The following is a 13,720-nucleotide window of genomic DNA, read 5'->3' as shown; positions in this document are numbered from 1 at the left end:
ACCTGTGGTGAATGCAGCGGTAGCAAAGCGAACCAACTTTCCCGAAGCGTGAACACCTTTCCACTAACTAGGGTCATATTTAGTACAAAATGAGACCCCGCCCGCCAAAAAACAGCTTGTATTAAACTTTTTTGTGTTGATCATTTCCAGGTCGACCCTCTCGACCTTTTGTACTATCTACCTTTTTCCATATCAACCTTTTGACTCTGTAGATCTAATGCATGTCGACCATATGGTGTCGACCTATTGACTGTCGACTTTATGGTGTCGACATATTGACTGTCAACCTATTAATTGTCAATCTTTTAATCCACTTTCACCTAATTGTATATAGTAAGTTTACTTGAACACAAATGGGGAGATTCAAATGTTTGAAAAGTCGGTTGGGTGTCTGTCTATTAGATAGGAAAAAACAGACTCCCAGCTGACTTTTCAAACATTTGAATCTCCCCCAAAGACTCTTCCTAAAAATGTTGGGAAAATAATATATCAAAATTGTAAAGCAAATAACATACAATACAAGACGCCACCAATTTCATAAACATTTCAGTTGATTTATTCTCCTATTATTTCTTCAGTTAGCACTATTTTTCCCATTGTTATACTCTGTGATCTAACATTTCAGTGAAAATGCTCAGCAAGGTTCACTACACTAAGATGCATTGCGAGTTTTATAATGGCTTCAAGATTTAATAAGTCTCTGAAAATGCGTCAGAATCTAATATGTCAGTGATAATGCCCAGATATGACACAGATAAGCCTGGGGTAATTCTTTTCAAATCTAAAAAGCCTGTTATACTGCCCCAGTTTCTAACATTTTCTCTGAGTGCCTAGGCAAATTTACATCTTCTTGGAGAAAGACTGGGTTGGTCCCAAATTAACTAAACACCTGTAAAATTAGCAAATCATTGATAAAGACCATCATGCCATTTGTCCAGTATTAACTTGGACGTGGAAGGGGTGTGGAAGAGGCATAAAAATCCTGATTGAGATTTATGGGAAGCCTTGCTTTGTGCACAGCCATAACATACTTTAAAATGATCTTGTGAAGACTATGGGGTATATGCAATTGCGGTCGAATTCCCGAAATTGTCGAATTTCGGGTCATTTTCGACCAAAAAAAAAATTCGCCTATGCAATTCAGTGCTTTCCGACCAAAAAACGGACTTTCAAAATTCGACTTTTTGAAATTCGAATTTTTGCAAATTCGACTTTTCTGCAATGATACAAGTGCTGCAATTCGACCAAAGCATATTCAATTCAAGTTTGGAAATTCGACAGCAGTGCTTTTAGACAGCAAATTCGTCATTTTCAATCCGCCACACTTTGGAGGGTGAAAACAAATAAAAAAATTTTAAACATGTTTTTTTTTGTGTTTTTTTTTTGGGGAATAGCAGATCTATTTATATTAGGAGGGATTAGGTACTTTTTTTTTTTTTTTTGGAGGCACAAATATTATTTATATATTTTTTTAAATATTATTATTATTTTTTTTATTTTTTTATTGCTGGAACGGTAAAATCCTAAAAAAAAATGGCGTGGGGTCCCCCCTACAAAGCATAACCAGCCTCGGGCTCTTCGAGCTGGTCCTGGTTCTAAAAATGCGGGGAAAAAATTGACAGGGGATCCCCCGTATTTTTAAAACCAGCACCGGGCTCTGCGCCTGGTGCTGGTGCCAAAAATACGGGGGACAAAAAGCGTAGGGGTCCCCCGTATTTTTAACACCAGCATCGGGCTCCACTAGCTGGACAGATAATGCCACAGCCGGGGGTCACTTTTATGCCGTGCCCTGCGGCCGTGGCATTAAATATCCAACTAGTCACCCCTGGCCGGGGTACCCTGGGGGAGTGGGGACCCCTTCAATCAAGGGGTCCCCCCCCCCAGCCACCCAAGGGCCAGGGGTGAAGCCCGAGGCTGTCCCCCCCCATCCAATGGGCTGCGGATGGGGGGGCTGATAGCCTTTTGTGATCATGAAAAGAATATTGTTTTTTCCAGCAGTACTACAAGTCCCAGCAAGCCTCCCCCGCAAGCTGGTACTTGGAGAACCACAAGTACCAGCATGCGGGAGAAAAGCGGGCCCGCTGGTACCTGTAGTACTACTGGAAAAAAATACCCAAATAAAAACAGGACACACACACCGTGAAAGTAAAACTTTTTTTCATACGTCGACACACACATACTTACCTATGTTCACACGCCGACATCGGTCCTCTTCTCCATGTAGAATCCAGGGGTACCTGAAAATAAAAGATCAATATACTCACCTCAGCCATGGTCCAGAGATAAATCCACGTACTTGTAGAAAAAAACAAAACGCAAATACCCGCTCCATGCCGGACTGAAAGGGGTCCCATGCTGACACATGAGACCCCTATCCCCGAATGCAGAGAGACCTGTCAGTGACAGCTGTCACAGAAAGGTCTCTATAGCCAATCAGGAAGCGCAACTTCGTTGCGCTCACCTGATTGGCTCTGCGCGTCTGAGCAGACAGCGCATCGCACAGCCCAGTCCATTATATTCAATGGTGGGAACTTAGCGGCTAGCGGTGAGGTCACCCGCCGGTCAGCGGCTGACCGCGGGTTAACCCCACCGCTACCCGCAAAGTTCCCACCATTGAAAGTAATGGAGCGGCTTTGCGATGCGCTGTCTGACAGCTCAGACAGCGCACAGCCAATCAGGTGAGCGCCACGGAAGTAGCGCTTCCTGATTGGCTGAAGGGACTTCAGTGACAGGAGTCACGTGATGTCCCGGGATTCGGGAGAAAGGGGTCTGATGTGAAAGCATGGGACCCCTTTCTTAGTCCGGTATGGATCGGTGTTCGTTTTTTTGTTTTGCCAAGTACGTGGATTATCTCTGGACCTGGATGTACCTCTGGACGCTGGAAGGTGAGTATAATTTTTTCACAGGTACCCTCGGATCGTCGGAGACCGTGGCAGTCGGCGTGTCAACATAGGTAAGTATGTGTGTGTCGGTAGTGTGTAATAAAGTTTTACTATCAAGGTGTCTGTGTACTGTTTTTATTTGGGTATTTTTTTTCCAGTAGTACTACAGGTACCAGCGGGCCCGTTTTTCTCCCGCATGCTGGTACTTGTGGTTCTCCAAGTACCAGCTTGCGGGGGAGGCTTGCTGGGACTTGTAGTACTACTGGAAAAAACAATATCTTTTTATTATCACAAAAGGCTATCAGCCCCCCCATCCGCAGCCCATTGGATGGGGGGGGACAGCCTCGGGCTTCACCCCTGGCCCTTGGGTGGCTGGGGGGGGGGGGGCCCTTGATTGTAGGGGTCCCCACTCCCCCAGGGTACCCCGGCCAGGGGTGACTAGTTGGATATTTAATGCCACGGCCGCAGGGCACGGCATAAAAGTGACCCCCGGCTGTGGCATTATCTGTCCAGCTAGTGGAGCCCGATGCTGGTGTTAAAAATACGGGGGACCCCTACTCTTTTTGTCCCCCGTATTTTTGGCACCAGCACCAGGCGCAGAGCCCGGTGCTGGTTTTAAAAATACGGGGGATCCCTGCCCAATTTTTCCCCTGCATTTTTAGAACCAGGACCAGCTTGAAGAGCCCGAGGCTGGTTATGCTTTGGAGGGGGGACCCCACGCCATTTTTCCCCCCGGGTTTTTCCCGTTTTTTCCCATTTTTTAAAATCGCGGCAAAATCCGCCAAATCGGCCGATTTTCGCCCGCGATTCTGGCGAATCCGTTTTTCATTGAATATGGTGAATTCCGGAAGCCACCTTCCGGAATTCACCTGTCGAATTAAGTCGAATTAAAAAACGGCGAAAAATTGCCGCGATTCGCCGTGAATTGCATATACCCCTTGGACAGTAATACCTAGGACTAATAATTTCCAAGGATGTCTTTATTCCAAGATGTCACAAAGCAGCATTGTGGGGCCAAGTGCGTAGTTTCATGAAACTTTACAAAGGATTTTCCTTGGGAAACTTTGAAGGAAAAGACAAAGGGCCTAATTCAGACCTGATCGCTAGGGTGCGTTTTTTGCATCCCTGCGATCAGGTAGTCGCCGCCTACAGGGGGAGGGTTTTGGATGTGTGCAGGTGTGCGATCACAATTGTAGCAGAATAGCACAAACAAAAGTTTGTGCAGTCTCTGCACGGCCTGGACTTACTCAGCTGCTGCGATGATCAGGGCCGGAGCTGACGTCAGAAACCCTCCCTACAAACGCCTGGTCCCTCCTGCGTTTTTCTGGACACTCCTTAAAAACAGTCAGTTGCCGCCCACAAATGCCCTATTCCTGTCAATCTCCTTGTGATCGCCGCTGCGTTCAGTTTTTCTGCACCATCCAGTAGCTGACCGGCGCTCCCCGTTTCTATGGCCCATCGCGCCTGCGCATTGCGGTGCTTGCGCATGTACAGTTCAGACCTGATCGCAGCCTGTGAGAAAATGCACAGCAGCGATCAGGTCTGAATTACCCCCAAAATTATAGGCAATGTGTCGGGACTGGTAACTTCCTGTGATACTGTCATTTTGGTATCATGAAATGAAAGAGAAAAGGCTTCCGCATTGTTTTGGAAACAGGACAAAAAATTAAGAAATAAACCCCAAATTATCTGTAGCATGTTTGTCTTCTGTTCAGATGTTTAGTATTGCAGATTCTCATGGTCTGTATAATAATAGATAGAAAATAATTGCTCTTTCCAGCAGATGCATCCACTCTTCTAATGCATGTTTTATGCTGTATGCTCCCAGTCTCTGATACTTATTCTCTGCAGGAAGTTGGAACAACTCACAAGGATAATTGTTCCCAGAATTATTGCAGTGAGATAATACTACAAATAAGAACGCTGTCTCTAACTGTAAGAATAAGGGTTGAGAAAATCCGGAGTCCTAATAGCAGAGTTAGGCAGGAGCTGCCTGTGACTATTTAATGATATAGGGGTATATGCAATTGCGGTCAAATTCCCGAAAATGTCGAAAAACGGGACATTTTCGCCCCCCAAAAAAATTCGACAATGCAATTCAGTACTTTTCGTCAAAAAAACGGACTTTCCAAATTCGACTTTTTGAAATTCGACATTTGTCAAATTCGACATTTCTGCAATGGTACAAATGCGGCAATTCGACAAAAGTATATTCAATTAAAGATTGTAAATTCGACAACAGTGTTTTTAGACAGTAAATTCGTCATTTTCAATCCTCCACACTTTGCTGGCGGAATGTAAAAAAAATTTTTAAAAACATGTTTTTTTTGTTTTTTTTTTTATTGGTAATAGCATATCTATTTATATTAGAAGGGAATAGGTACATGGTTTGTCTATTTAGGAGGCACAAGTATTATTTATATATTTTTAAAAATATTTTTATTTTATTTTTAATTTTTAAATGGAATGGGGTAAAAATCAGAAAAAAAAATGCGTGGGGTCCCCGGGGAAAAAACTGACAGGGGATCCCCCGTATTTTTAAAACCAGCACCGGGCTCTGCGCCTGGTGCTGGTGCAAAAAATACGGGGGACAAAAAGAGTAGGGGTCCCCCGTATTTTTTACACCAGCATCGGGCTCCACTAGCTGGGTAGATAATGCCACAGCCGGGGGTCACTTTTATACAGCGCCCTGCGGCCGTGGCATTAAATACGCAACTAGTCACCCCTGGCCGGGGTACCCTGGAGGAGTGGGGACCCCTTCAATCAAGGGGTCCCCCCCTCCAGCCACCCAAGGGCCAGGGGTGAAGCCCGAGGCTGTCCCCCCCCCATCCAAGGGCTGCGGATGGGGGGCTGATAGCCATTTGAAAAATGAAAGAATATTGTTTTTTCCAGTAGTACTACAAGTCCCAGCAAGCCTCCCCCGCAAGCTGGTACTTGGAGAACCACAAGTACCAGCATGCGGGAGAAAAACGAGCCCGCTGGTACCTGTAGTTCTACTGAAAAAAAAATACCCAAATAAAAACAGGACACAGACACCGTGAAAGTAAAAGTTTATTTCATACATGCCGACACATACATACTTACCTATGTTGACCCGCCGACTGCCACGTCTCCAATGTCGCCGACGATCCGGGGTACCTGTGAATAAAATTATACTCACCTGATCCAGTGTCCTGGTCTTTTATTATAATCCACGTACTTGGCAAAAAAAAAAAAAAAACGAACACCGGGACCAGGCGGACTGAAAGGGGTCCCATGTTTACACATGGGACCCCTTTCCCCGAATGCAGAGACCCCGTGACTCCTGTCACAGAAAGGTCCCTTCAGCCAATCAGGAAGCGCCACTTCGTGGCAATCTCCTGATTGGCTGTATGCGCGTCTGAGCTGGCAGACAGCGCATCGCACAGCTCCCTCCATTAGTTTCAATGGTGGGAACTTTGCGGTCAGCGGTGGGGTTACCCGCGATCAGCCGCTGACCGCGGGTGACCTCATCGCTGACCGCAAAGTTCCCACCATTGAAAGTAATGGAGGGGGCTGTGCAATGCGCGTCTGAGCTTAGACGCGCAGAGCCAATCAGGTGAGTGCCACGAAGTGGCGTTTCCTGATTGGCTGAAGGGACCTTTCTGTGACAGGAGTCACGGGGGGTCTCTGCATTCGGGGACAGGGGTCCCATGTGTAAACATGGGACCCCTTTCAGTCCGCCTGGTCCGGGTGTTCGTTTTTTTTTTTTGCCAAGTACGTGGATTATAATAAAAGACCAGGACACTGGATCAGGTGAGTATAATTTTATTCACAGGTACCCCGGATCGTCGGCGACATTGGAGACGTGGCAGTCGGCGGGTCAACATAGGTAAGTATGTATGTGTCGGCATGTATGAAATAAACTTTTACTTTCACGGTGTCTGTGTCCTGTTTTTATTTGGGTATTTTTTTCCAGCAGAACTACAGGTACCAGCGGGCCCATTTTTCTCCCGCATGCTGGTACTTGTGGTTCTCCAAGTACCAGCTTGCGGGGGAGGCTTGCTGGGACTTGTAGTACTACTGGAAAAAACAATATTCTTTCATTTTTCAAATGGCTATCAGCCCCCCATCCGCAGCCCTTGGATGGGGGGGGGGACAGCCTCGGGCTTCACCCCTGGCCCTTGGGTGGCTGGAGGGGGGGACCCCTTGATTGAAGGGGTCCCCACTCCTCCAGGGTACCCCGGCAAAGGGGTGACTAGTTGCGTATTTAATGCCACGGCCGCAGGGCGCTGTATAAAAGTGACCCCCGGCTGTGGCATTATCTACCCAGCTAGTGGAGCCCGATGCTGGTGTAAAAAATACGAGGGACCCCTACTCTTTTTGTCCCCCGTATTTTTTGCACCAGCACCAGGCGCAGAGCCCGGTGCTGGTTTTAAAAATACGGGGGGATCCCCTGTCAGTTTCCCCCCCGGATTTTTAGAACTAGGACCGGCTCGAAGAGCCCGAGGCTGGTTATGCTTAGGAGGGGGGACCCCACGCAATTTTTTTTCCGTTTTTCCCCCCGTTTTTTTCCTGTTTTTTTAACATTTAAAATCTACTCAAAATCCGTCAAATCGGCCGTTTTTCGACAGCGGGAGTGTCGAATCCGTTTTTTATTGAATATGTAGAATTCCGGCACCCACCTGCCGGAATTCGACGGTCGAATTGTGTCGAATTAAAAAACGGGTGAAAAATTGCCGCGATTCGCCGCCAATTGCATATACCCCATAGTTTTTTTAAACCACTCATTAGGACACTGAAAGACATTTTAGAACTATCAATACAGGTTGAGTCTCCCTTATCCAAAATGCTTGGGACCAGAGGTATTTTGGATATGGGATTTTTCCGTATTTTGGAATAATTGCATACCATAATGAGATATCATGGTGATGGGACCTAAATCTAAGCACAGAATGCATTTATGTTACATATACACACAAAGTGTGTCTACATTCACACAATTCATCTATGTTTCATATACACCTTATACACACAGCCTGAAGGACATTTAATACAATATTTTTAATAACTGTGTGTATTAAACAAAGTTCGTGTACATTGAGCCATCAAAAAACAAAGGTTTCACTATCTCACTCTCACTCAAAAAAGTCCGTATTTCGGAATATTCCGTATTTCGGAATATATGGATATGGGATACTCAACCTGTATAACTCCAAACAGCAAATATGAGGACAAAATAAAAATATTATCTAAGTATAAAATAAAATGTTAAAAAAAGAATGCAAATTATTTTATAACCAAAATATAGAAACACTGCACAGACGAATGTGCATTACGCTGAGTAGTTCATTATATAGAGAGACATTCTGCTGCAACTGCCGGCCCCAAAAGAAAGCACATTTTCTAGTCTAGAACAGATCCTCCTGATGCTTTTGGATTACTCTTTTAAATATTGCAGACACCTGCCTGGATACTTGTACCTAGGGCTTTGCAGTGTCATCTTGCCTGTTAATCTGTAAATCAGGCCCTCTTTGTGATGCACACTGTCAACTATAACTAAAAATGGAAAGTTATTATTCAATGCATTGACAAAAACAATACATATTAATTTGATTGTAGGTAAAGCACACACATATTGTTTTCATTATGTTAATTATGCTGTCTTGTGTAACTGCAATCTGTGCTAAATATTCATATATTACAAACAAAATGTAAATATTACCAACCTTTCCTCTTCCTTCTTCGACATCCTTTGACAGGACACGTTGTCTCTCACTTTCTGCTTCAATTGTTGAATTCTGCAGCGGATCTGACAAAGGCAATGCTTCTTCACTGTATCAAGTAATAAATATCTTATTTTTAGATAATGTAACATATTGTATATAACATTTCAATGCAATCCTTTGCACACAAAACATGCCAAGATATAACTTCCTAGAACATTCATAGCAAATGTCACTGTTTGTTATTTTTCTGATTAGCTAAAGTGTAATACAAGCATCTATTTGACATGAATATACTATGGTGCAGGGCCGGACTGGCCACCTGGCACTTCTGGCATATGACAGAAGGGCCGATGGGTAGGTCCGGTCCCTCAGAGAGCTGGTAAGGCCACGCACAGCACAGCCTCCAGCTATCTGGTTGAGCTGCCCAATGCGTCCTCCTTGGAAATGGGGGCGTGCCGTGCGCCCACGCCACCGGACTCGCGTCGCGCCACCACCCAAGCAAGCATCGCCATGGTAAAGGGGGCATGCCACGAGTCTGAGCCCCCATGACTCACGGCATGCCCCCGTACAACGTGACGGCGCACCTCCTGTGACGTGAGCGTGCCCCCCCCGTGATGAGCGCGCTCGCGTTCACGAGTGCCCGGGCCGAAATGAAGGCCCAGTCCGTCACTGCTATGGAGTCTATTCCGTCAGACATGGGGTCGAATTCATTTATCCCCATTAATTGGGTGAACAAGGGGGGTAGCCTTGAGCTTTAATGCACGAGACTATTCAATTAGAGACCCTTTTTCTCTCCTGTTAAATTAACTGTTTTCAGGCATTAACACATAGGCTGGGATGTAATGCGAGCCGAGTTTTGTATTCTGGGAAAAAGTCGGACAAACTCGGACATTATAATGTGCAATTTTTCCCCGGAACTCGGCCAATGTAATGACGTGCGTCTTTTACACTTCCAATGCATATTGGATCTGATATCTGACGGGATTTTTAGACTAGGAAGAGCCCGAGTTTTTTCAGACCAACCGGAAAGTATCATTTACTACAACATTTGCACAGTGTGGGAGAGAGTTACCCATCGTCACCCAAAAGTCCCATGACTGAAGCAACACACACACACACACACACACACACACACACACACACACACACACACACATCTAAACCCCAGTCCTCCAGGACGCACGGCCAGATCTTGCTGATTAAAATGATATGCCTATGCCTATATTCTGTGTGTAATTGTGGCTGTATCGGCATATTAAATTATGTTATGTGTTTGGCAGGAAAACACTGTGGCATAACATTTTTTACAAAGTGACTTTAAACTAGAGTGCATATTTGTCTTACTGTCTATAAGTAAGAAATACTTAGAACTGTGGAAGAGGAACCCAGCACACATATTTTTAAGTGCTGTCATTAAAGAAAAGTACATTTCCGATTTGTATCTGCTTCACTTCACATTTTACATGTTCGCAGACACTTGGGTATTATTTATTTATTTTATTTATTAACAGTTCCTTATATAGCGCAGCAAATTTTGCGCTTTACAATTGGAAATAACAATGATATAACAAAACTGGCTAACAACAAACAGTCATAGAGGTAGGAGGGCCCTGCCCGCAAGCTTACAATCTATAGGGAAATAGGCATTTATACACAAGGATAGGTGTTATCTACTGCATAGTTGTCCACCAGATTGCAAAGGTTCTTGGTGGCCTGTATGATATGGTCACACAGCGATGATGAACCCGGGTCGGGAGGAAGGGTGAGAAGACATGTGAGGATATGTGTGGACTGTGCAGAGTGGATGCAATTTGATAGGAAGGTTTATCAAAGTTATGTGGGCGGTTCTGGAATTTGGGTGTCGTACGGCATGCCGGCGCACGGGCTCCCAGCGCCCAGCATTCCGGCGCCGGGAGGCCGACCGCCGGCATACCGACAGCGTGGCGAGCGCAAAGGAGCCCCTTGCGGGCTCGCTGCGCTCGCCACGCTGCGGGCACGGTGGCGCGCTACGCGCGCCACACTATTTTATTCTCCCTCCAGGGGGGTCGTGGACCCCCACGAAGGAGAATAGTTGTCGGGATTCCGGCGCCGGTATACTGTGCGCCGGGATCCCGACATTCGGCATACAGAAGACCACCCCTGGAATTTGATATGCTTTCCTGAAGAGGTGAGTTTTCAGGGAACGCTTGAAGGTTTGGAGACTAGAGGAGAGTCTAATTGTCTAATTGTGCATGGTAGGGCATTTCAATAACTGTAATGTGTTCCCATTGTGTACTGTGATTTTTAGCACTTTCAGCACTGACATTGAAATCACGACTTCAGTTGCACTCCTGCCACATCAGACCTAGGTGCGTCAAGATGAGGGAGCTGCAGCCAAGTGATGGAACCTGCAGAACTGAGTTTGCAACCAATTCTGAATATTTTTTTTTTCCAGATGCATTTTACGACTTTGTTTGTGTACAACTCTAAATGTGACGCTGTATCTAAGATGCTGTAACACTGACCTGAATATTACACCAGGAATAACAGAATTGTTTAAGCCTGCCAAAATATGGCATCAATTGTCAGAGGGCTACCCGGCATGTTTTGGGTCATAGCGGCTGCGTGTGATGTTACGCAACCGCAGAGGCCTGCCCCGCAAACAAATCGCCCCCCCCCCCCCCCAATGCCGCCGTGCATAAACTGTTACTCAATATAAGCAAGTCAGCTCTGGCAGGACCTGTGAATGTGATATTAATAGATGGATGTGTGCTAAGTGGTTATAACAAAAGGTTGATTACTTACATATACAGTTGCATCTACAAGTGTTTACTGTACATTTAGGGGCTGATTCGGATGTATATGCAGATGCTTTTCTGATGGCCATGACAGCCTGCTTACTAGCTTATGCTGATATCCACGAGATCCATCCACATTCCCACTTGCATCCGAATCAGAATCAACCCCTTAATGGCTACTCTGTACTGACAGAAATGACTGAGACAATTATACAGTATACTGTAAGTATGTCTTGGCAAAGATTCTCTTTCAAGGAGCAGTTTATAAGATACATTTTCCCAGTATTGATTATGATCCCCCTTTTCCCCTGGAAACTCCTGATTTCTTCAAGCCATGGATTTAACTATGTGCTGGAAACATTCCATTGAAATACAAGACCATTTGCCATGACAGCATCCACGGGTGGTAGTCATGTGACCGGCGGTCGGGAGACCGACAGTCACATGACCTCCTCCACCATCCCGACCCCTCACTATCCCGATGGTCGGCATGCCGACCAACAGGGACTATTTCCACTCATGGGTGTACACGACACCCATAGAGTGGGAATAGAACCCGTGGCGACCGCAGGTCGCCACCGAGCCCACAAGGGGCTTGCTGCACTCGCCCCTCCCGGCCGGGATCCCGGCGTTGGTATGCTGCCGGGATCCCGGCGTCGGTAAGCTGACCAGCAGTCTCCTGACCGCCGGTCAGCCATACTAAACCCGCATCCACTCACTCGTTTTATATTTGTTGGCTGCACATTCATGCTGCAAATCTACCTTCTCACCACACAACAAGGAGCTGCATTGGAGTGAGATCTGGTGGCTTTGGAGGCCACTGAAACACATTGAACTCCTTGTTAGGGTCATGGAACTAGCTTAAGATGACATTTTATTTTTGCGGCAGGGGCACATGCGAACACCACTAATAATCTCTTAACTGAGTGAACATCGAAATACCGTGCAACTATGAATCAGGCCATAGTATAAATTCTTGGTATTCACTGGTAGTTATATTGCACTACACTGTAATAATTTGATCTGCTTCATTTAAATCAATATTTGTTCTGCTCGGATAATGTCATATTTAGCAAGACACACTATCACTATGGAAATGGACTGACTTATTCCCTGGGGCTTTGGCGGGGTCATATTTATGAAGTGTTAAGGACATAAGATCTCACTTTTGTTTGGATCAGAAAGATTGGAATAAACTATCATTTGAGCACTATGAAAATGAAGTCCCAGGGGTACAGTGCTTCCTTCATAATACTTTTTTCTATATTACTGGCACACACCAATGGAATACAACCCGGGCTATATGTTCTGCAATATTACAATACAGAAGCTTCAAATCAAACTTCTGGGCTAATACTTTGGAACCGCCTGCCGCTGTTTCTTGTCACATTAATTCAACTTGCTAGAAGAAAACAAGGATCTCTCCTCACTAAGCTCAGGTACTCAGAAATTACAGGAAAACCCAAAGAAATTGTTTGTCACTTACAATAAGGTTAGGAGATATGATCCACTGAGTTATGTGCTTTCATGGCTATTTGCACGACTAGAAGGTGCGAGCAGTATTGAAGTGACTAGGGACAGCCTAGCACAGGATACACCCACAATAACATGTAGCAAATCCCCCTTATAGTGTCACCATGCCCCCTTCTAATATACACATTCTGTCCCTAATTCTGAACAATAAATGCTACAGAGGTATTTTATGGTAATGGATTGAAATTTATGAAGAAAATCCACATTTTTGTGAATTTACTACTGGTACTTACTCGTATCTAGAGCACTCACAAAATTGCCAAAGTACTGATGTGTCCTCTCTCCACTGGCATATCTATAATGGGTGCAGTGTGTGCTGTGCACACGGGCCCCTGAGTCCAGAGGGGGCCCACACCGTACACACTGCACTCATTTCTTCTAGACCTTTTCGGCGTCCATTGGTGACTGTGTGTCACACTGCTAGCGAACTGAGCGCTAGAGGCTCTGGCACAGTGCGAGAGTCTACAGCGCATGCGCAGGACTCCGGAAAGATGGCGCGGCGGCCATTTTTCAGAGTCCTGCGCATGCGCTGTAGACTCTGGCACTGTACCAAAGTCTCAGTGCTGACAGTGGCGGTGACGGCTACAGGAGAAGAGGGGGCCCACACACAGAGTGTGCATACGGGTCCCCTCCTCTCTAGAAACGCCGCTGCCTCTCTCATTGTTGCTGCAGTCACATTAAACAGCCCTTCTAATCACACCTAATCATGAGGACTCTGGCTCCCTCACTTCCTATCCTCGGACATCTCCACCATTATCATGGGTGATTTCAATATTGCTATTGATTGTCCAAAATCTGCTGCTCATGCCTACAAACTACTCTCTCTAACTTCCTCTCTTGG

The 13,720-nt window shown here is 45.6% G+C and overlaps 1 protein-coding gene across 6 annotated transcripts in view; it reads right to left on the bottom strand.

The window, feature by feature from the left end:
• The window catches only part of SIPA1L2 (signal induced proliferation associated 1 like 2), a 795,004-nt gene that overhangs the window by 119,073 nt on the left and 662,211 nt on the right, over positions 1-13,720 (bottom strand). For all 6 annotated transcript variants that reach the window (XM_063917773.1, XM_063917774.1, XM_063917772.1 and 3 more), the window contains one exon: positions 8,570-8,675. In XM_063917773.1, coding sequence (XP_063773843.1) covers positions 8,570-8,675 — 106 coding nt within the window. The remainder of the gene's footprint in view (positions 1-8,569; positions 8,676-13,720) is intronic.

The sequence above is a fragment of the Pseudophryne corroboree genome, chromosome 4 (assembly GCF_028390025.1).
Source record: "Pseudophryne corroboree isolate aPseCor3 chromosome 4, aPseCor3.hap2, whole genome shotgun sequence".
NCBI lineage: Eukaryota > Metazoa > Chordata > Amphibia > Anura > Myobatrachidae > Pseudophryne > Pseudophryne corroboree.
The sequence above is the reverse complement of the archived record's forward strand: the minus strand, read 5'-3'. Positions and strand labels throughout refer to the sequence as shown.